This window comes from Neodiprion fabricii, chromosome 7, assembly GCF_021155785.1.
Source record: "Neodiprion fabricii isolate iyNeoFabr1 chromosome 7, iyNeoFabr1.1, whole genome shotgun sequence".
Classification (NCBI taxonomy): domain Eukaryota; kingdom Metazoa; phylum Arthropoda; class Insecta; order Hymenoptera; family Diprionidae; genus Neodiprion; species Neodiprion fabricii.
In genome coordinates, this window is record NC_060245.1 from 19,212,235 (window position 1) to 19,233,557 (window position 21,323).

Consider the following 21,323-nt stretch of genomic DNA (forward strand, 5'->3'; position numbering starts at 1 on the left):
TTCTCCTTCTACTCTCGCCTTAATCCCCCCCCCCCCCCCCCATCCCCCCCGCGGCAAAGGTCCCGAGGGTTGCCCTTTTGGGTTTAAGATTTAATTGAAAGTCCTCGAGCGAGGTATATGAGATCCGTCAGCCGACGAGCTTGCAAAAAGGCCAACCGCTCTTCATCCACCCCGCTCGCGGCTTGTTCCCGTCGAGTGCCCGGCCCCTAGTTTCTTCACTCTAATATCTGCAACCACCACAAAGGCTCCGTTTCGCCGAAACTTTGTAACAACGATTAAAACTAACCTCTCCATACCCACGTAAAGGTCGAACCGCTTTAATCACCGAACCTCCTCATTCCTTCCACGCTTGTGTACCTCAGATGGGGGGGGGGGGGAGGGGATGTTTTTTTCGAAACCAAGAATGAAGATGAAAGTGTATCTTTGTTGGTTGTACGGTTTCGGCGATTGGACGATATTTCAATTTCTTTGCTCTTCTTTAAGCTCAGCTTCCTGATATTAATTTAACGACTAGTTAAAATGGATAAAAAAAAGTAATCGGAATCAGGCCCCGGGGTATTTTCATATTTTGTTCCTACTCTCAAAGAATCAGGGGCTTTGTTATCAACTTTTTCTTACTCGTTACAGTAGAACGGTGGCACGAGTGATAAAAAAAGCTCTTTTGTTGTTGGTGTTGTTTTTTTTTTTTATTTTCTTTTGGATTGCGTAAATGAGGCAGCACGTAAACTTAGCATCAATTTTATTCTGTTTCAAAGTCAAAAGCTCGATAGTCATTATTTGTACGTTATACAGTATCAAATAATTTTGCAATCATAAACGAAATCGTTTCAACTGATTCTTATTAATTACTGCATACTCGCCGCTTTGAACTTTTCAACTTTAATTCAGTTATAACGAACGACGTTTTATCGCTCCATAGAATTGAGTGCAATATCAGTTAAAACCATACCTAACGTTTCATTGTTTACTTTTTACTGCGTACATCAATGATCGAGGTCCCCGGTAACAGATTACTTGTTTTTTTCAAACAGTCAATAAAAACACGAGTCAGGATTCGTACAAAAAATATCTGACGCAATTCCTGATCGATCAATGCATCGATCTTGATTCCACGGTCACCGAAGAAGTTGATTTTACAATTTTGGCGCCAGTTATTCAAATCCCTTTTCGAATGATTTCATCCAGCAATTAATGGCGCGTTGACAAAAGCACGAACCTTGTGTCGTATATATATATATACATATATATGCATACGTACGTACCTTTGAGAGGGTGGTTGGATGGGGGTAAAGATTAACGAGGCAACTTTCTCGTCGCAACCGATAATCCCATCGGGTTTCGAGATGCGGAATTTCCATAGTGTCGCATATGCTCTGAACGTGGGACGCCGTGTGGGGACTTTGGGGTCCGAATATCGCGGCGACTCCGTTCTTCAGGAGATGACAGACTGGAACAAAAGGACAAATTACGTGTTTCCCAGTGTCGAACGATTCGTTAATCAGGAGGACATGTCTTACGAAAGCTCGCGAATGTCGGAAATTTATATCTCAACGAATGATTGTTCGATTCGATTCAGGATTTTCCATTCTTTCTTTTTTCTTTTTTTTTTTTCATTATCCAAAAGTATGTAGACCCAGCTACGCTTACACATTTTTTTCAATTTAAATCGAACAATAGAAACCATTGTTGTTGACAAGTTGTTAGACAGTATTCTTGGTTAGCTTATTCTCCTTGCTGGTACCAAAAAAAAAAAAAACTAATTTCTTTCAGTTTTTTTCTTTCCTTTCTTTGTTCAAATTCTACGACATCATTATTTCACTGACAAGCGAGCATGAAAATCGAGAACAAAATGTAATCGTGACAAAGAGGATAAACTATTCAAGAATAATGTTTTCAAATATTGAGTAAAAAAAAAAAAAAAAAATACGCAAACACGGGTAGATTTATTCTATTTGAAAATAAAAGAAAGCCCCGATGGAACAGAATAATTATTTATCGAGTAACGAATTACTAAAAATTTATTTACTTCTTAGAAGCCATTCAACAAATACGAAAAAATGTGACGTTCAGTTTTTGCGTATAGAAATTGTGTTTTGGCACAAGAATTTCTCAGACAAAGAAATAAAGGGCCGTCTATCTCTTTTCAATACCCAGCGACAAAATCCTCTCTATTATTTAAACTTTGCATTTCGAATATCACCCTGGGAGAAATTTTTATTTCCGGTTAATGGCGAAGGGGATGGTCTAAAATCGTCAAAAAAAAAAACTTTTTAAATATCTCCTTACCAGTTTCACACTGGTAAACGAACGTTTGATAAAACTTTGATTCGCAATCGAATCTGACACAAAATTGTCGCACGGATTTATGTGAAATTTGATTTATCGTCATCCCAAACGGCAGTTGCACACCTACAATGCAGTTTGAATTTACGATTCTGTGGTGAGGGGAGGGGGGGTTATTACAGACCTGCGAAATTCGCATTCGCGATACGCGTGTCGGTGACCTGCATTCGCGGCACGTGGTTCGTACGTTAAACCATACATTCTACACCCGATGCTCACCAAGATACATACGAAATAGCGATAATAATGGCCTGTGCGATGTTCCGTCTACATGCACAATGGAGTGCCAATTTCAACCCTTATCTCAAAGCGCGTCCAGCACACCAGTGTTTGATGTTCATTGTCGTCTCACCCTTGATTCTTGTCGATATTCTTGCGAAGCCCCGGTCCATTAATCATGAAACAAGCTTTTCCGAAATTTCGAAAGCCTTTGTTTTCTCCAATCAAAATTATTCGATCATGATGCGCTCCTTTCTTAGATATATTAATTTTCAATAGAATGAAAGGAAACGAAAAGATATATATACATATTTATATATCTTTGCAATTATTCAACGAGCATACGTAAGTTACGGTGTGATAAAATAAATTCTCAAGATTTGAAGGTAAGTAATTACGCTCGAAGCTTTCGTCGAGAAAATAGCAGACGGAGATTTGATTACGCGTTTGTCTTTTTTCTACGACGCTTTGCCGAGTCATATTTGAATAATCGTTATGCACGAATATACAGGGTTGTCTGTTAGAAACTAGAAAAGATACGGGAAATTCTTTTAATACAAAACGTGGAGGGTTTTGAGGGGAAAAATAACGCTGATATGGATTGATTTGTGAATTTTGCCACTTGAGTGATTTTTTTAGTACTTCGAGATTTTACATAAGAAAGACGTTTTTTTTTTTACGATGACTGGCTGACAGCGGGCTTGAAGACAAATTCAAAAACGCGAGAAGAAAATTATCTAATATTTCAAAATTTTCAAAAATTTGAATATTCAGCTATTTTTTCTGAGACGGGTGGATCAATCCTTAAAGTTTCAGCATTGTTTTTCGTTTCTCATCTAGTTTTCAAGACATTCACCTGGATCGATTAAAAAATACCACCCTGTACAGCAAACAGGATCAGCATATGCGCGGATATATACGGAACCTGATAGTTGAACCAACTCCAACTTTTTGATCACTTTTCATCAAGGCTCAACTACGCTATATACATGTATATATATATATATATATAGATATATAGATTTTATATACGTATACCTGTCGAGTGAAACTGGATGCCGCTCAAGTTCCAGCAACTAAGTGGAAGCAAACTTGCTATTTAAGTTACCCCCGTAGCTAACCAAACCCCAAGGGGAGGACTGGAGCTAATTTCATTCCGTTTCTGCTGCGTCAATTTTCCCTGATTACACCAAGATTATGTATGCATGTACATATATCTATATCATACATGTTCCCACGTAACGAACGGTTCTTCTCGGAATACGTTGCTCGGATATTATATGCGCATGTGTGTTTAATTAGGATATGTAATTACGGCTAATTTCTAACCAACGAATCACGTCCGCGTGATTATCTCGAAAGAGAAATTACTGTAATTTTATGGACAAAACCGGCTGGAAAATTCGACTCTCGATATCGATTATGATTCAAAAATCGCAAGGATAAAAAAACGTCGTTCGCCCATTCGCGAGAGAATAACAACACTCGGAACACAGAATGATGGAGAAGCAGTTTTTTTTTTTTTTTTTCTTTTTATTTCTGATAACATCGAATGAGAATCATATTTCGGATGAAACGCGATGGAACAAAAAAAAAGATGAAAATTGATGACGAATAACGGAGTCGCGAGAAATTATCGTCGACTGATTTTTACGCGGCGAAACGGTGTCGAGGAAATAGAAAAGATGTAAGAAAAAAAAAAGAAAAGAAAAAAAGAAAAACGAAATGAAAGAGAGAGGAAAAACAGCCGCAGGATATAAACTGGGAACCTCCGCACGGATAAATCCTGATGAGTATTCTCCTTTATTCAATCGACGGCAGTTTAATTTACCGTACGAATGTTTTCACTTTGAAGCTTTTCTGCTTTTCCGTTGTCCTCTTAGCGTTAGAAAGAAGCTTTTCAATATTGACCGTTTGGTATGAACTCTACGCGCAGAAAATGCAGAGAGTGACGATCGCGCTTCGTTTTCTTTTTTCTCTCCTTTTTCTTCTCAAGTTTTGTAGTATTATTACTGTGGAGGATAATTTGGTCGACGTGATGTGCAATAAAAAAAAGAAAGAAAAGTTTTTTACCGAATATATTGCCATGATTTTCGCGAAACGAATCTCGATGTGAAAAGCATGAAATGCGAAGAAAAGAGCATTGATTCAAGTTATGAATTTTTTTTTTTAATTCAGGGTAGATTAAAATTTTATCGTTTATATATTAATATGTACACTAAGTTGCCAAAAAAAAAAATCGAGCCATCGAATTTTAAGCTGCTTATTCAACATGTTATAGAAGATACAAAATGAAAGTGATTCAGAAAGTTTCACCGAAATAGGTTAAATATTTTGTTAATGATTTATGCCATTTTTTACCTAAACATTTGTTGCTCCGCTTTACTACATTGTTATTACGATTTGTTGTTCAAATTTAGTGAAATATTGGGTCACTGATTACGAATCAGAACTTTAAATTTGAAAAATTCCAAGTCACAAAAATGTTTTTGAAGAAACGAAAATCGTGCCTTCAGAAATTGCATTCAAGCATCGTAATACCAAACGAACATCGCTTCAACAGTTTTTTACTCTTGAACATTGTCTATCTCACGAAATTTGAACAATAAACTGTAATAATAATGTGGTGAAACGAAGCAACAAATTCTTGCGTTAAGAATGGAATGTCATTCAAAATCATTCCAGGAACACACATGTTTTAGTTTCGCAACCGACAAATGTTCAACCGATTTCGATGAAACTTTTGGTGTCACTTTTATTTTGTGTTTTATATATAACATATCGAATGAGCAAGGAAGGAATGACGAGTCGAAAGGATGAAAAGCTTTTTTTTCAAATTCTCGACAAAAAGTATTTAACAAACGAGTATAAAAAAACAGTATCCGCGGTCTCCGTTTCTCTCGAGAGAAATTTTCAATTCCCCTGTTTCCCTTGTTCGACAAAGTTCTCAAAGCAATCCTGATAGCCCGTTCCGTTCGATAAATATCCTCGTAAGAACTCGTGTATACAGTAGGATAATATAGATGCCGATACGTATGCACAGGATGTAAATATATCGGGGTAAGAATAAGCCTGGGGAAATGTCGCATCCCTCAGGATGTGAAATTCCAAGGATGTAAGGCGAGCCCGGGAGTTCTTTGTCGTTTCAACAAATTGAGGCATGTGCAGGCATGCGATGTATACAGAAAATTCCCCTGACCTCAACTCGGCTTCTTTTCTCCTCTTCGCCAGGATTATTCATGCCACCCTCAATCAAACCGCGAACCCCGAAATTTTCTTCGGGAAGAATACTTATTCGGGATGTAAGGCCGCCTGCCGCGAATGAAAAATAAAAAACAAACAAACAAACGTATATTGTAGATTTCTACATATCTCACGGCGAATATATGAACGCCACTTTTTTTCGAATTAATTCTACAGTGATTGTGAAAAGACTTAGAAATTTGCTAATAACAGTTGCAAACAAAACAGCGACAAAAGATTCCTAGAAATTCAATTTATCGACATCGGAGGGTGTTTTTTGTTTTTTTTTTGTTTTTTTCTTTTTTTGTGAAATTGGTAGCTCATTTTTCAGTGAAATATTTTTCGGCAAGGTTAATCAATTCGCTCGGCTGACTAGCGTGGGCAACTTTTTTTTTTTTGCGAAATCATCGTCATTCCTAGTTCTCGTCTGGTGACCTCGATATTTCATAAAAACATTCTTACGTTGGCTCACTTTACTCCTCATTCATCCAGGAATTACGCAAAGTGTCCCGTCTATGAACTTTTTTGGCCTGTGGAATGCGGGAAATGTGGAAACAATGACACGTGTCAAAAAAAAAACCACCATTTTATTTGTTTCTTTTTTTTCCTCCCACGATTCACGGGATATGAGTAAATTTCCGAAATCTCGCTATTACACAAAAGAGCGATGCACCGTAGAAACTTGAACAATTTCCGTTCGTTTGTTTCTCAAATATACAGTAAGAAGAAGCGTGATTCTGCTCGGTTGGTAAAACATAGAATTACGACTCGATCTTAATCCATTTTCTTCTCAAACGGTATTTTTTCAATAATTCCTCTCGTTCCGGATAATTTTTTCTTTCTTCTTCTTCTTAATTCTCACGTACTTATCACGCATATAATTTGTACTCTTAAGCTACGCAGTCACAATCTGATATATAATAAATGTGTCGAAACGGTGAGACGTATAAAATGTGACAGGATAATTTTGACCCAGAGTGTTCTCAATGACATAAAAAAAAGCGCGTATTCTCGAAAGGTTAAAAAATTCTAATTCCAACAGCTGCATAATTTCATCTTCCACATCGCAATGCAGTGCATGTATATGTGTACATATATGTTTATACTCGTTTATATATTCAGAGAAGACGAATGCGCGTGAGATAATCGTCCGGAGAATTGATGACTGGGGCTATGAACTCGGAGCTGCTTGCCTGCCTGCCTGCCTTCCATCCGTTGCGTTGGGGTGGATAGTAGATCACAGGGAGAGACATCCTTGGTACAACAAACCAAGTTTATACACGTCCACCCGCCTGGAATTGAATACCATTCGCGCGAAAGCTTGGGCTTGTAACGAGGATGCAGACGTTGTCGGTCTTTGTTCGATGCGTTGTTGAGAAAAAAAACGATGGTGATAACATCAAGGGATGCAAACGGTCACGGCTATCCGATTTATTGTGACCATAAATCAGCGGCTTGTACACAATTTTGAAAAGCCAACAATTAGTCGGTGGACAGTCTTTTCCCAATCCCGTGAAGTCCAGTTTTGGGAATGACGCAACTTGAGCGTAACGGAAACTCGCAGCCATCGGGTTTCCAGGTGGTCCACCTTTTCGTTACGAGGTATTATTAGTCTCCGACCTTCATTAGCGCGAGGCGTTAAGGAGAACAATCCAAGCTCTAAGAACCAGCTGGAAAGCCTCGTTTCCGCCGGTCACCGTCTTCCATTAATAACGCGAAATTTGAACGCGGTTCTCGCATTTCTTGCGATCATTTTTACCGAGCGAAAAGCCGATCGTGCGGATTTTCAAATGTGAAAAGCGTCGCTTCGAGACAATCAAATTTCACTTCGTCTTTTAACTCCGTGTTTCATTGCTCTTTCAGTTTTATTTTACAACATTTATAAACGTCAGCGATATCGGGTGTGAAAAAAAATTCTGCCGCCTAGGGTGATAAAAATGACGTCCAATCAAACTTGCAAAAATTTTCGGATCGGATTTGGTCGAGAATCGATCGGCTTTTTTGTTTTTCATCCAAATAATAATATAAGCGGATCAATTCAACGATACAAATGTGAGAGAATTGGAAGAAAAATACGGATATTGTTTTCGTTCAGGTATTTATTATTATTAACGTTGTTGTTGTGATTATTTTTATCATTATTATTATTTTAACCACGCTGCTAATTAACGAGCCAATTATTCTTGCAAATTAGCGGTAAAATAGTAGATTATTCCATTTGCTTCTGCAAACACACGAACACGGACTGAAATGTTTGCACAAATAACAAGCTGAAATTGGTTGAAAATTTTTTTTCATTGATATACCTGTTCACGTGAACGAGCGAACTCGGAATTTTGTTACTTTTTCACCATCTGAAAATCAATCACTCAGGAGCCAAATTCCGGCAACTAATTAACCCGAGTGGTAAGTGGAACGCGTCGATAAATCACCGGCTTTTAACCCTAACTTATAAACCTACTAAAGGGGTAGCTATTTTCCACCATGAATTTTCAACCTTGACGTGATGGCGTGCGGCAGCTTTTTGGCAGAAACTGTCTACCTCCGGGTTTAATTTTCCTGTATATATTTAGAGAGCCGCTTAATTTGAGCTAATGAACGTTCATTTTTCCCCTGTTTCGATTTCGCTGTTTTCCTTCCGTTCGTTGTGTTCGTTTGTACTCTTTTTCTCCCCTGTTTTCACTCCCAAAGGAGGCTAAAAAAAAAAAAAAAAAAAAAAGAGGTTAAAAATTCACAAACATGAAATAACAGTGAGTGTAAAAAAACAATTGAAGTATTGTCGTATCGTTTCAAATTGCGTGACAAAAACAACAAATGTAGTATCGATGTTTGACCGATCAGAAGAACAAATCCTCGAGAAAAAACTGTGAGAATTTTTTTTTTTTCTGTCAAATTGCCTAGATCACGCGAAATTGAAATATTGAAGTGAAGAAAATGTGTCGTATTTTCAGTATGAACTAACTTTCAAAAGAATAATCGCTGTACGTAATAGGATAATGGAAAAATTGAAAAAAAAAACAGAAAAAATCGCGCAGAAAATTTATCTCCAATGTTACGTCTTGTCTGATATTTCAATACCTTAGTTGAAAATAATTTTCTTCGCTGTTGGGGTTTAAAAAAAATGTTTCGAAAACAATTTTATGGATTAAAAGCGAGGCGCGCGTGTTATCAAAAGCCCGAGTTTGTCTCCCCTCGGGTCTAATTGAACACATTCCTCACCTAGTCGACGAATTTTTCATAAATAAGACGACTCAGCTCCAGCACCGGGTAACGAGAGATCGGAGACGTTGGTTCAGATTTCTCCTAAATCCTCCCGACTCGAATGCGATTCCTCTCTCTCTCACGAAATGGAAACAGGATATGAAATGCTTTACGGCGAATCGCCGAGGGTGGTAAACAAATTTTTACCTATCGGGTATACATGTGACGAAGCTTTTTCCGAAAGCTGATATCAGAAACAGCGTATACGTATCCCGCCGCGGACGTTTCCACGCCGAATCGAATAAACTTTCAAACCTGACCAACTCGATCCTTGGTTTCTATTTTTACAACATTTTATACATATAACATTTTTTCATAATTTTTTATATTTTATATAATATATTTCTCATACGTTGTCTTATGTACATTATTTTGTCATCATTTTACATTTAGAGATTCGACAAAAGCTCTTTTTTTTTGTAGAAAACCCGAAGCAAAATATCGGTATTTATCTGCCAGGCAAAGATAATTTAACCTAACGAATCGTGAAATATTCGAGTTTTGAAATATATTAGAAGTCAAAATCTAATCAGTCTTTACACGAAATACTTTTTTCTCTCTCTTTATCGTACAAAATATATCGATTGATTATGTTGACAAAAATACTTCGTTACACAAAGTAAATGTGATTTTATTTGATGACATGAATTCACGATCCTGACAAATTTTTCGCCGAATCTAAATAACGTCATTCTCGCCGGATTTTACAGCTACGTTTGGTAAGCATACCAAATCATTCCTCCTTGTGAACCTAAGGAATTCAAGTCTATTTTCAAAAATCGAAAAGAATCTCTCTATTTCTTTCTTCTCTAAACATTTTTCGACGCTTCTTTTCCTCAACAATTGACAACTAATATATTTCTCACGAAACTGTAATACGAAAATATCATTCCATGTATCCAAAGGCCGAAATATTCTTCTTTGTTGAATTCGGCTCGAACCGGCTTTGTCTCAGTTCGCAGTATGAGACCTTTGGTTTCTCTTTCCAGAAGTGAAAATTGAAACGAAAGAAAAAAAAAAAAAATCACGAAGCTGATAAGAACGACAAGTACAAAGGGGAGAAATTTTCCGGCTTCGACGAATCCTCGACCTTTGCTGTATATAAGCTATATCTATGTATGTATATATATATATGGTCAGCTCTTCGGAAACACAATCAATGCCCGAAACAAGCCTACCGTCGTTCTCCGGTATAATCTGGTCATCTATTTCTCTTCGGAAAGACAAAGGGGAAAAAAATGAGGTAGAAAAGAAAATGTGAAACAAAAGCCTCTCCTCGAATAATATGATCGTCAATTCAATTTCACTGCTCGCATTTATACGGTCACGAAAAAAGAGACGACACGGTGGCCGAAAAATTCTTTTCTGTCAATTTTTGCCGATCGTTTTACAATTTTACTAGAGGGATTTGAAGAAAGTTGGAGAAATTTTTTTTTTATCCCACCGCTGCCACCAAATAATCGCACAGTAATTTGCAAGCACTGTGAAATTCGCGTTACAGCCGAGAGCGCGAAATAATAAGAGGATAAATTCGATGCTGTGGTGGAGAAAATGAAACAGAGAGATAGAGAGGAAGAGAGAAAGAGAGAAGAAAAATGAACGGAAATGAAATTTGACGGAGGAAGAAGAGTCGTCGGGGTATAAAATTTTTCCGGGACAATCGGGATGAATCTAGTTCTAGCTTCGAGAGGTCGAATCGCTGCGCTGATTTGATAACTCTGTAATGTAAGTTTTATACGGAACGGATTCTACCTCTGCAGCTTCTCATTCTACCCGCTTCCGCAATACGCTGGGCTTTCGTTCCTTTCAATATCGTTCGAATATAAGAAGCTGGAAACTGGAGCGAATTCGTTTCTACCAACTGCACCGTCTCGTCATAGTAACGTTGAAAAAATTCAGTTTCTACACAACGAGGCTCAACGATTCTGGGGATAAAATTTTTTGCCGATTGTTCGAAGGACAGAAGTTTTTGGAAGCTTAAATCTGCAGCCCGGAATCGAGTTGCAGAGTCAATTCTCCGTTTCCTCGGTCACCCTGTTTTCATTTTCACTTTATTTCACTTTCTGGTTTTCTTTGAACCGCACCGTGTCAGGAAAACACTCGAGGTTCTCAAAGCAGCAGGATATTCGGTCCCTTATAACACGAGAAGAGGGTGAAAAATAATATAATACAATCTTGACAAGATCTTTTCGCAAGATTGGCAAGGATTCAACCTTTGATCTCCGGATATTCTATTGCAGGATCATTTTTCAAACATAAACGAGAACCCTGATACGAATATAACTGGGAATTGTGTCACCGCGTCAAGTGAATGCTTCTTCTTGCAGTTTCAGCTTGTCGTCGGAGAGTCAAAGGGCGGATCGAATCTCCTATGTTTAATTAACTAAGATAAACAAGTGTGAAAATTGGAGAAAATAGAAATTGTTACTTGCCGTTAATGCAAAGGACGAGCTTTTTCACCGAAACTCTGAAAAGTTCACTCCTCATTTTTCAATATTAGCATCCGCGTGATCACAGATTCATTTAAAATTTTACCCGTCGACAAACAGCCAACGGAGAAAAAAGGATCCACAAAATTATTTGCACTTTATTGCGTATGCACAAGTCGACGAAAACAGAATTTAAATTTCAGAAAACCGTGGGAAAAAAAAAACGACTACGACGAATCTTTGCCTCCTTTCAGGTTTAATGAATATTCTTATCGGAGTTGAACGAACTTCGGTTCCTTTACAGAGAGAAGAAAAAAAAAAATAAAAAATTTGGGTCGAGAAAACGGAACACGGTTTTTTGCCTCTGAGAGACAAAGAATTGTTTACCAAATGGAAATCAACTCGATCACTTTAAAATGAAAATGTTTACTCGGAATTCCTTTATTTGAGTGAAGAAACACTTTTCTGGATGATTGTTAGATGTTTTGGATATGTTTCAGAAATCGAGTTTATTTTTGTTTTTTTCTTATTCTTCAAAATTTGCGTTATTCTCGCGATGTGAGAATAATTCTATGAAATAAACAGCGGCGATCGATTTGTCGGAAAATATTACCTCTGTTTCATATTCCTAACAATTATTTAATACGCGGTATATCTCGAGAAGATCTTAAAAAACGAAAGTTAAGATTGTACACCACAGTGTTCCAAAAAGCGAATGGGTTAACCGCGATCACGGATTTTTCAGCGACGATGAATCGACGGTCTCCAATCGCTTTCCCGAATTCATTGACCTTCGATCCCAGAGCTTAATGTACATAATGTATCGCAGTCAGCGGGGTTCGACAGAAAAAGCTGCTTTTCGAAAAATCACAGACCCAAGTGGGACAGGGAATTGGTAAAAGGGAGGATGGGTCCTGATTAGTGAGCTGCTTACACGCCTAAGCTGAGATTTCTCGAGCCCGGGAAAGCTCGCAACTCCCTTGTCGCCGATATTTTTTCCGAATTTAAGCTCGGGCAGTCCGCAGCTATTCTTATTCTTATCTTTCTTTGTTGCTGACTGAAAGTTTCCATCTACCGTTCGTTTTTTTTTTTTTTTTTGTTTTCAACAAGCTTTTGCACACTTCGTGATCCATTATCGACTTTTTTTCTTCTCTAATTTTTTTCTCTTCCAGACATTGAGCAAATGAACTTCTCCACGAACCACGAATAACTCTGACCTTTTCATTTGCATAAATAACAATAACGTAGAATCAGATCACATTTTCGAGCTTTTGAAAGCTCAAAAACTTTCTTTTTTTTTTTTGAAAATGGGTTTACACGATTCATTTTCAACTAATTGGACCCTCAGAAATTCAAAAATCGTCATTTGAACATCGTAGGATCGACAGCAGAGAAAATACAAACCAAAGTTATAAAACATCGAAAACTTGATTCAGCAATACCTGTATTCTTCAATCGAGGAAAATACCAAGTGATTTTATCCCGTCACAGATTTTTTGATATCGTTTCTATAATTGATTGTTGTTATTACTATTATTATTATTGTTTTTCAAATAAGATCGTGGAATTATTTTGTTTTAATTTCTATCGCTGTCGCTTTTGGTATCCCAGTAAAGCTCAACCACTTATGCAGACTTTTTCCACTGAAGACCCTCCACCGTGAAATTCTGGCCAGTATTGCAAGCTTTTCGAAGTTAATCAACCACCAATCGATGTTCTCAACGACTCTGAACAAATGACGGATTTATTGAGACGATTCGCGCGATACGCGCCGCGTATGTGAAACGACAAAAATTGGTCACGTATTCGTTGACTTTTTTTCCCACCATTCGCATCCTCGGTCTTTGGCCAATCCTGTGAGATTTTTAATTTATCGTCAATCTCATTTTAAAATCGGTCCTGAATCACAGCGAATGGTGTTCGTCTTTTTTTTCTGTACCTTTTTTTCTTCAGATAAATTGCGAATTGTAATAAGAATTTTGGTGAATGTTTCATAAAATTAGAAGAAAAACAAGAGACAAAGAAAAACAGAAAAGTTAGCGGCCAAAATTAATCTTAAAATATTTAAGCCTTTTTGCATGGAAAATCATGGAAATATGAAATACTGCTTACGATGCGAGAAGAAGAAGATGGCGAAAAATGTACTCGACTGATTCTGCGTAATCCTTTTGTTTATCCGTTGGACAAATTATCATGTAATTTATAAAATGAACGAAGAAAAAATCATGTAGGCATTCATTGTACGATCTTAAAAATGGCGCAAGGTCAATGAAGAAACGGAAAAAAGGATTTGAAAAATTCTACTTGGTCTTAATTTTACGTCGGCAGCTATGGCGAAGCTATCTTGTATTTATACCGAACTATGTATCTGAATAATGAATCGATTTAATCCCGAAGATCTTACATATATATATATATATATATATATATATATATATATATGTATACACCATCATTTTTCCGTAACACAACTCTAAATTTCGTCTCTCATTTTTTCTCATCATTTCATTTCATTTCATTTTTCATTTTCTTTTTTTTATTCTTTCTTTCTTCACTTTTTATTCCTCGCCTTCGTTGCACCGTTTCGCTTAGTGTACCTACATACATACTCGAGCAAACGAAATCGCATCGGGACCACCGCAGATTTCCCTGGCGAAATCGACCTTTCACATCTGAATTATGTTTATTCAAATATTCTTTACGTTCATTCTATTTTCACGTTCTTCTTTTTCAGAAAACCGGCAATGGGTGGGCACGATGAATACCCAACGAATCGGTTCTAATTCAATTTCAACTACGGAAACAAACTCATCGTTAGGGAATATTTTCTCACTTCAGTCGAGGAGAAATAATGAGGTAAAGAAACAACGGGGGAAAAAAAATTTAAAAACAAAAAAACAAAAAACAACAGGAAATTACGGACACGCGATGAAATAATAAATGAAAAGATTTGCGGTTACTTCGTATCTAGTAAATTTGGCAGAAAAAAAAGGGCAGAAAGAATTATCATCACTCTCCGGTCGTTGAACACGTGTATCTCCATTTTTATTGGTGAGAAACGGTTTTTTCCCCGGTTAATTTTCTTTTCTTTTTTTTTCTCTCTTTTTTATCGTTTCGTTTTTTCTTCTTTCCTGCTTCCCCGCATGCTAATGGATTCACCGCAGTAATTTCACGAGATAACTTTTGAGGCGCGCGCACGTTAAAGCGATAAATGAACGGTCGTGGCGTCTGTGCGGAAGATAGAAATCAAAAAAAGGAAAAACTAAAAAAAGAACTCCGAAAAAACACATGTTAAAAAAAAAAAAAAAAAAAGGAGTGGGTGATTAAAGTGTACGCATATATATATATGTATATATATGTATACATACTTGTGCGTGCGTGTGTATGATGTAATGTTATGTTCAGAATTCAACAACGCGGGGATAAATTGTGTACATTTTTTTTTCTTTTTTTGTTGTTTTTTTTTTTTTTTTTTTTTTTTGCCAAAATATTTTCAACCCCGTCTGGCCGTTTGCGTTCTATCACGCCGCAAAACCGTATCGAGCCACGCACCCTTCGCTGCTGCATGCTGCTTAACATTTAGATAAAGTGAACCCCAATCTCTGAACCCTCATCGCGTGACGCCTGTTACAGTAGAGATTTTTATCCCTCAAATGTGAAAATATATTGACACGGTTTAACCCTGTTCTCGTTTTGCCATTAATTTTAATTCAATATTCAAATATTCCGCGGAACTGATTGATACAAGTTGTTTCGGGGTGGTTGAAGAAAAAAAGGAGGTATTTTTTTTGAAAAACAACAAAAATATTAGCTCTCTGGGTCAAGTCTAGCAGGACGCTTTTTTATTTATTTTTTTTACCCACTCGTGTAAAGTAGGAAAATTTTCACTCTTCGTTAAAAGTTAAAATACTTGTAAGCTGTTTAGATATCTTTTGAATTCTTGCTTGGAATTTATTGAGCTAATTTCTTTACCTTTTCAAACCTTTGTAATGAGGCATAATTGTTTTCACTTAAATTAGATAAATAGTTGAACCTTATGTTACGTCTTCTTTGGAGTCTTCTTTGGAAGTCTTCTTTGGAATATAACGAATATATGATCTATACTAAAAATTTACTTTCAGACTAAAATTTCAGCGATAGGGATAAGATTTGTACTTCAATTAAAAAAAAAAAAAACTTATCAACTCGAACAAATCAAACTGAATTCTGTCAATACGACATTAATGTAAATTTTTAAGATTTAAGAACTGCATCGATTGAATTAAACATCTAAGCATATAGCAGATAAAATTTTCATAGTATGCTTAATTGAAACTATATTTCAGTCGCTTTCAGTGTCCTGATTTAGGTTTTCGGATGAATTGTGATTTTTCCGTACGTCTTGAATTACGAACCAATTATCTCCTCTGACATAATTAGATCCGGCAAGAATTTCTTCAAAGAAAAAAAAAAAAAAAAAACGTCTCGTTCAGATATTGGGGTAATTTCTCATCTGCATACCTTTCGAAATTTGTACATCAATTTGCAAAAAAAAAAAAGCTCATTCAGCGATACGAAGTTACAGATCTGGTAGGTATATAATTCATCCGAGAGAATAATCTTTACAAATACATTGACCCACCGAAAATAAACTTTAAAGTCAACCGACGAAGGGACGAAGTTTAATCGTTGAGAAAAGAAGTCGACCGCAGAGTCGTGGTAGGGTGGAGGAGAAAAACAACAAGCGAATGAAAAAAATTTTAAGGGTAGGAGAAGAATATAAAACACAGAAGAAAATGTACGGATATACATCTCGGGGAATAATTATTAGGTATCTCCCTTATATTTGTAACTACCCCGCTAAGAGGCTTAGCCTGAGAATGCCGTTTCTCGAGGGGGGTGGTGGAAAAAGCCGGGGTGCCTATTTCATGACGAAAATGAAACGTTCCAGGGGGCGGTGAAAATGCGACGAGGATAGACTGCTGCAACGGAAGATGGAAGCAGCGAGGAAATCCCCTCGGCATTCCACTTTTCTACCCCTCTCTCTCTCTCTCTCTCTCTCTCTCTATCTTTTGCAGTGACTACGTAATGTCGCACTTACGCCTGTGTACGTGTGTCCGTGTAAATAAATACACGCCCGCAACTAGCAGCCAGCTTATTTCCGCACGGAGCTTAAACCTCCCCCCCGGCCATGCCCACGCCTTCTGCCCTCTGCAAGCTCTCCCCGGTTTATTACAATATTTATGTTAAGGGCGCGGTTACGACCGCGACGACAATGCGGCCTCGTCTACATTTATATATATATGTATATATATATATATATATATTCGGGGAGATAAAATCCTCCTCGCGTTAAGTGGAATTCACCTTCTGCGGGAACAACACGTTCATTTTGTTTTATGTCCGAATGTCGCTCGTTCGTCTGCGTGTTAAATGTCTTCGTTTGTTCGTTCGTTCGTTTGTTTATTTAGCGTGGTTTTTTTTTATTTTTTTATTTTTTTTATTTTTCGTTTCACATCGAGCGCTTTCCTTCAACGTCAATTTTTTCGTCACGCACGCACACACACACACACACACACACAAATTGACACCGAGTTTAATATTTCATTGGTCGCATCTAACGGAATAAATAAGCCAATTAAATCGATTGGCCTCTCGTTGTGTCAAAGGCGCTTATTTTTTATTTTTATTTTTTTTTTTTTCCCCTCATCCAGTCTGATTCGTACTTTACATTCTAACCGTCGAGCAATAACTATTGAGCGCTAAAATAAAACTAAACATTATTCGAAATGTATTTTTTATTTTTGCTGATATTACTTGCGATGAAAAAACATCCTCAGTTTTTAGTTTTATCGTTTCGCGTACCGGCCATTTTTTTTTTTTTTTTTTTTTTTTCTTCCATTTCACGTGAGTTATTTTTGTTAATTTTCCGAGAACTTGGTTATTTTGATAACAGTGAATCGTACGAAGCGTTAATCGCACCTTCTGCCTTGGGAAATTGAACTTTTCATTTGAATTATGTTAGGACAGCGAGCGTGTGGATTGGAAAGAAAATTTATTACCCGAGAGAGAGAATGAGGGGGAAGCCCTTTTTTCCATGACGATGAAACACTCGGGGTTAAATAACGGACCCATTTGCAGAACGGCATCGCTCAGTCTCTTTACCTACGTGTATTTCATACAACAAGGTGCGTACCTTTTGCCATCTTTCAGTCCCTCTAACGGTGGCTTCAAAACATATCACAATTTGTCAGGCTGACGAATGTATCCACATTCTCTTAATACTCCAATTTGTCAAGTGTCTTAAGTCCAAATTTAAGGAATAAGGCACCCGCACAATATTCTACCTCCTCCTAAGAAGCAACGGGTCTAAATCGAGCCAAATTTTTCTCCCACAATCATCTCATTCGATCCCTTGTGCGCATCTTCCTACTTTCTTTGTTCTCCTTTGTACGCTTCAGTTTTTTTTTTTTTTTCATTTTATCAGCTATGAATTTTATGGAGGTTTCTCTCGCATAACGCGTACGTACGCATCTTTGAATATCGACGCGTGCAGAGGCAGCGAGATTATGTAAAAACAGGCAACACCGTCGATTTGCGTGTACATTTTGTACTCGAAATTCGGAGACGTCTTTAACGAGCTTAATGCACCCCTTGAAGCTCCACCTCGGCACGCTTTACTGCAGCCTAATCACTTCGGACGTAAATTATTAACACCGCACTTTCACCCCCTTCTTCTCCGAGACGAATTCACCCCGAGCTCTCAATTATAGGGAGGCCAAATTTTATTCCAGTTAAATCGGTGTCGGATCGGGCTTTTTTCATTTTGTTCTTTTGCCCTTGTCAAGCATCGACTTGCTTCTCGTATCTCAAATCGTTCGCCCGAATTAAAGTTCAAGAGTTTTATTTTTTCTTACGATAATTCGCATCATCGGAAGTTTTTAAATAAAATTTTGGTAATAGTTTTTCGCATCTGTCCTTTTGAAGCGAAGATTTTTACTTTGAATTATTTTTCGGCACCACCGGAATTTAATAATCGAATTCGAACAATTTATGCAACGACGACCAATTGTGGAAAAATATGTTTCGTTACTTCGCGGAACAATTTTCATCAACGAAAGTCGTTGTAAAATTCCTTGCAACTTTTTTCAAACCATTTTATCTTCATTTTTCTCCAGAAAAATTTCAATCAATTTTTAACAGCTATTTTCTGCTGTTTACGGTTCAATTCCTTACGCGTACAATCTTCGATTTTATTTGACATTGTTATCGCCATGTAGGGTGGAATTTATTTTTATTGCGGAATAATGCTGTGGCGATAGAAGTCTAAAGTGATGAAACGTACGGGTGGTAAAATCGAGACAATAAATCACCGAGGCTAAGTTATTCCGTTTACTATTGACTCAATCGCATCCGAATTGATTTGAATAAAATTTTGTTGAATTTGTAACAGTCAATTTATTCGAACGAATGAATTTTCAATAGACGACTCTAGACGACTGAATATTATCTCCGCTATAAATCACTGCAATGCTGCTGCTGCTGTGAATAATTCGAGTTTTGCTGAATCACCGCAGAAATCAGACGAACTCGTGCGAATGCTCGATCGAAGAGTTTGAGAAATTTTAACGAGGACAGAAAAATGTCTAGTAGATTTTTTTGATCCGCTGCTGCGACTTGCAGAAAAAATATTTCCCACCGGATGAGTTATGCGAAAGATTTTACTTTTTTTTTATTTTTCGGAGAATAACAAATTCTCAAACGTTCCTCGAATTTTCTACTAACGAAATTCCGCTTGGGTATATTTACATATTATAAGCCCGTGATGAAATGTCGCTTGCCAAATTCCTCAGATTTTTTTCAACAAAAAAAAAATAAAAAAATAAAAAAGGACGATAACGAAGTTTTATGGAAAACTCTGAATGACGACAATTTTGCAACATCTACTGCGGTAATTCTAGGTTCGAAAAATATTGCGCGTGTAAATGTCCTTAAACTTTTGTCGCAAGAATCGGTCGAATGATTCATCCCCTCAGCGTGTCTCACGATAAAAATAAGATGCCCGAGAAGCTGGTCGTAAAACGAATGCGCGAGTGAAGAAACGTGCCTCGGAGTCAAAGGAGACAATTTCGTTTTTCGTTCTGTGTATTTTTTTTTTTTTTTTTTTTTTTTTCACCCTTATTCGCCTCGTTTTTCTCAGCCGAAGACGCCGAGGAATCTGCGAGAGACGAACCGAGAGAGAAAAACGAGAGAGAGAAAGAAAAAAAAATATATGTATAAAAGCGAAAAGAAAATAAACGGGCGTGTTTTTTTTTTTTTTTTTTCTTTTTATTTTATTCATCTCTTCTCGTCGTCACGTTTTCAATCGCCTGTCAAAATCCTTGGGAGGACGGTGATCGGGGATCCTTCGCTTTGAATTGCCCGCGTAGGCGGAATAAAGTACGCGCGTCACGTTGGCCCTAACCTTGCCCATGGGAGAAGCGGGTGTCCCGGATACGAGCCGTCCGGGAACCTTTAGAGAAAGTACGGAGCGGACTTAGTTATTCCTGACTGTGCTAATTAATTATTGTATGGAGCACTGAGCCCAGCCCGGAACTTTGCCGAGATTTATTCTCAACATCCTTTATCGGGTGGGGGGGGGGGGGGGTAAAATCCTGGAAGACCAAAATGTCGAGTAGTTGAAAAGCCGAAAATTTTCAGATACGAATTTTAGAATAACGAATGATCGGTGTACCGAAGTTGGGATTTTCGATGAATCATCCGGTAGAATAACTGTTTTCCCGAAAGTTCGTTCTTATCGGAAAAAGTATCTTCGGAACAGTCGGCGATTCAAATGAACAAAGCACAGAATGTGAAGGTACAGAAGAACGAAAGTTGAGAAATTAAAAATTGAGAACGGCTGATTCATTGAACAGCCGAAAAACGAAAAAAATTATTTGGCGAAAATCAAAGTTCAGAAGGAGCAAGATCTCGATCCGCAAAATGCGGAAGGACCAGGATCCCGAAAGGACGAAGTAACGAATCTCCTGAGAATTCGGAATTTGTGAAATTCGTCGACTCGGTGCTAGTTTTGTAAAGATTATCTCATTGCGTCGGACAATCGTCCGTGTCATCGAAGAAAAAAAGAACGCAAAGGAATAGGCAACATATTTTTAACAACATTCAAACGGTAAATCTTTTTTCCCCGTACGTTCGATTTATTCAAGAGATCATTACGTTGAATCGTCTTCCACATTCGCGTCAGCGTCTCCGCGTCACTTCGCAATCGTAACGCCGTCTATTAGCTGCGTCTGGTCGCAATGTAAAAAATAAACGTGTCTCCGACGTCTTGCAAGCTTTCGGTATTTTTTCCATTCTTTCTGGGTGGATTTCGGGATTTTGATCTTTCGAGTCTTTAGTCAGTCGTTATTGATAAATTCGGATTCGTAAATTTCCGACAAAGGCGCGAGTCTGAAATTTGAAAAGTCAAGTTCTTGACACTTCGGTATTTTCCCAATTCAATATTTTGCCCTTCTTAATCTTGCCCATTCTCAAAAATAACGTCGGCATAAATTTATTCATACATTTTTTCTTTCTAACGAAACAATTTTTCGTATTTATGGTCTTTCTACGTTTTTAACTGTCCGACTTTTTGGTCTTTCGCATTTTCATATCCAGCCCTCTTCATCTCTCTTCTCCCTTCTCTCTCCTGCCTCTCTATCTTTCTGTTTGTACCCATTGACGATGAATTAGCCAGACAATCTGAGTCAATAGCTGGCGAAAAAGGTAAAACAAAAAAAAGAAAAACATTGAAAAAAATTTTAGCAATGTTATTTCCGCAAAAAATAATCACCTTAAATGAATCGACGT

The 21,323-nt window shown here is 37.5% G+C and overlaps 1 protein-coding gene across 7 annotated transcripts in view; it reads right to left on the minus strand.

Annotated features, from left to right (window-relative positions):
• Window positions 1–21,323, minus strand: part of LOC124186994 (glutamate receptor ionotropic, kainate 2) — a 246,943-nt gene that overhangs the window by 67,968 nt on the left and 157,652 nt on the right. For all 7 annotated transcript variants that reach the window (XR_006871761.1, XM_046579226.1, XM_046579228.1 and 4 more), the window contains exon 4: window positions 1,263–1,447. Coding sequence is in view for 6 of the 7 variants with exons in the window: in XM_046579226.1 (XP_046435182.1) it covers window positions 1,263–1,447 (185 nt within the window). In the remaining variant the exon portion in view is untranslated. The remainder of the gene's footprint in view (window positions 1–1,262; window positions 1,448–21,323) is intronic.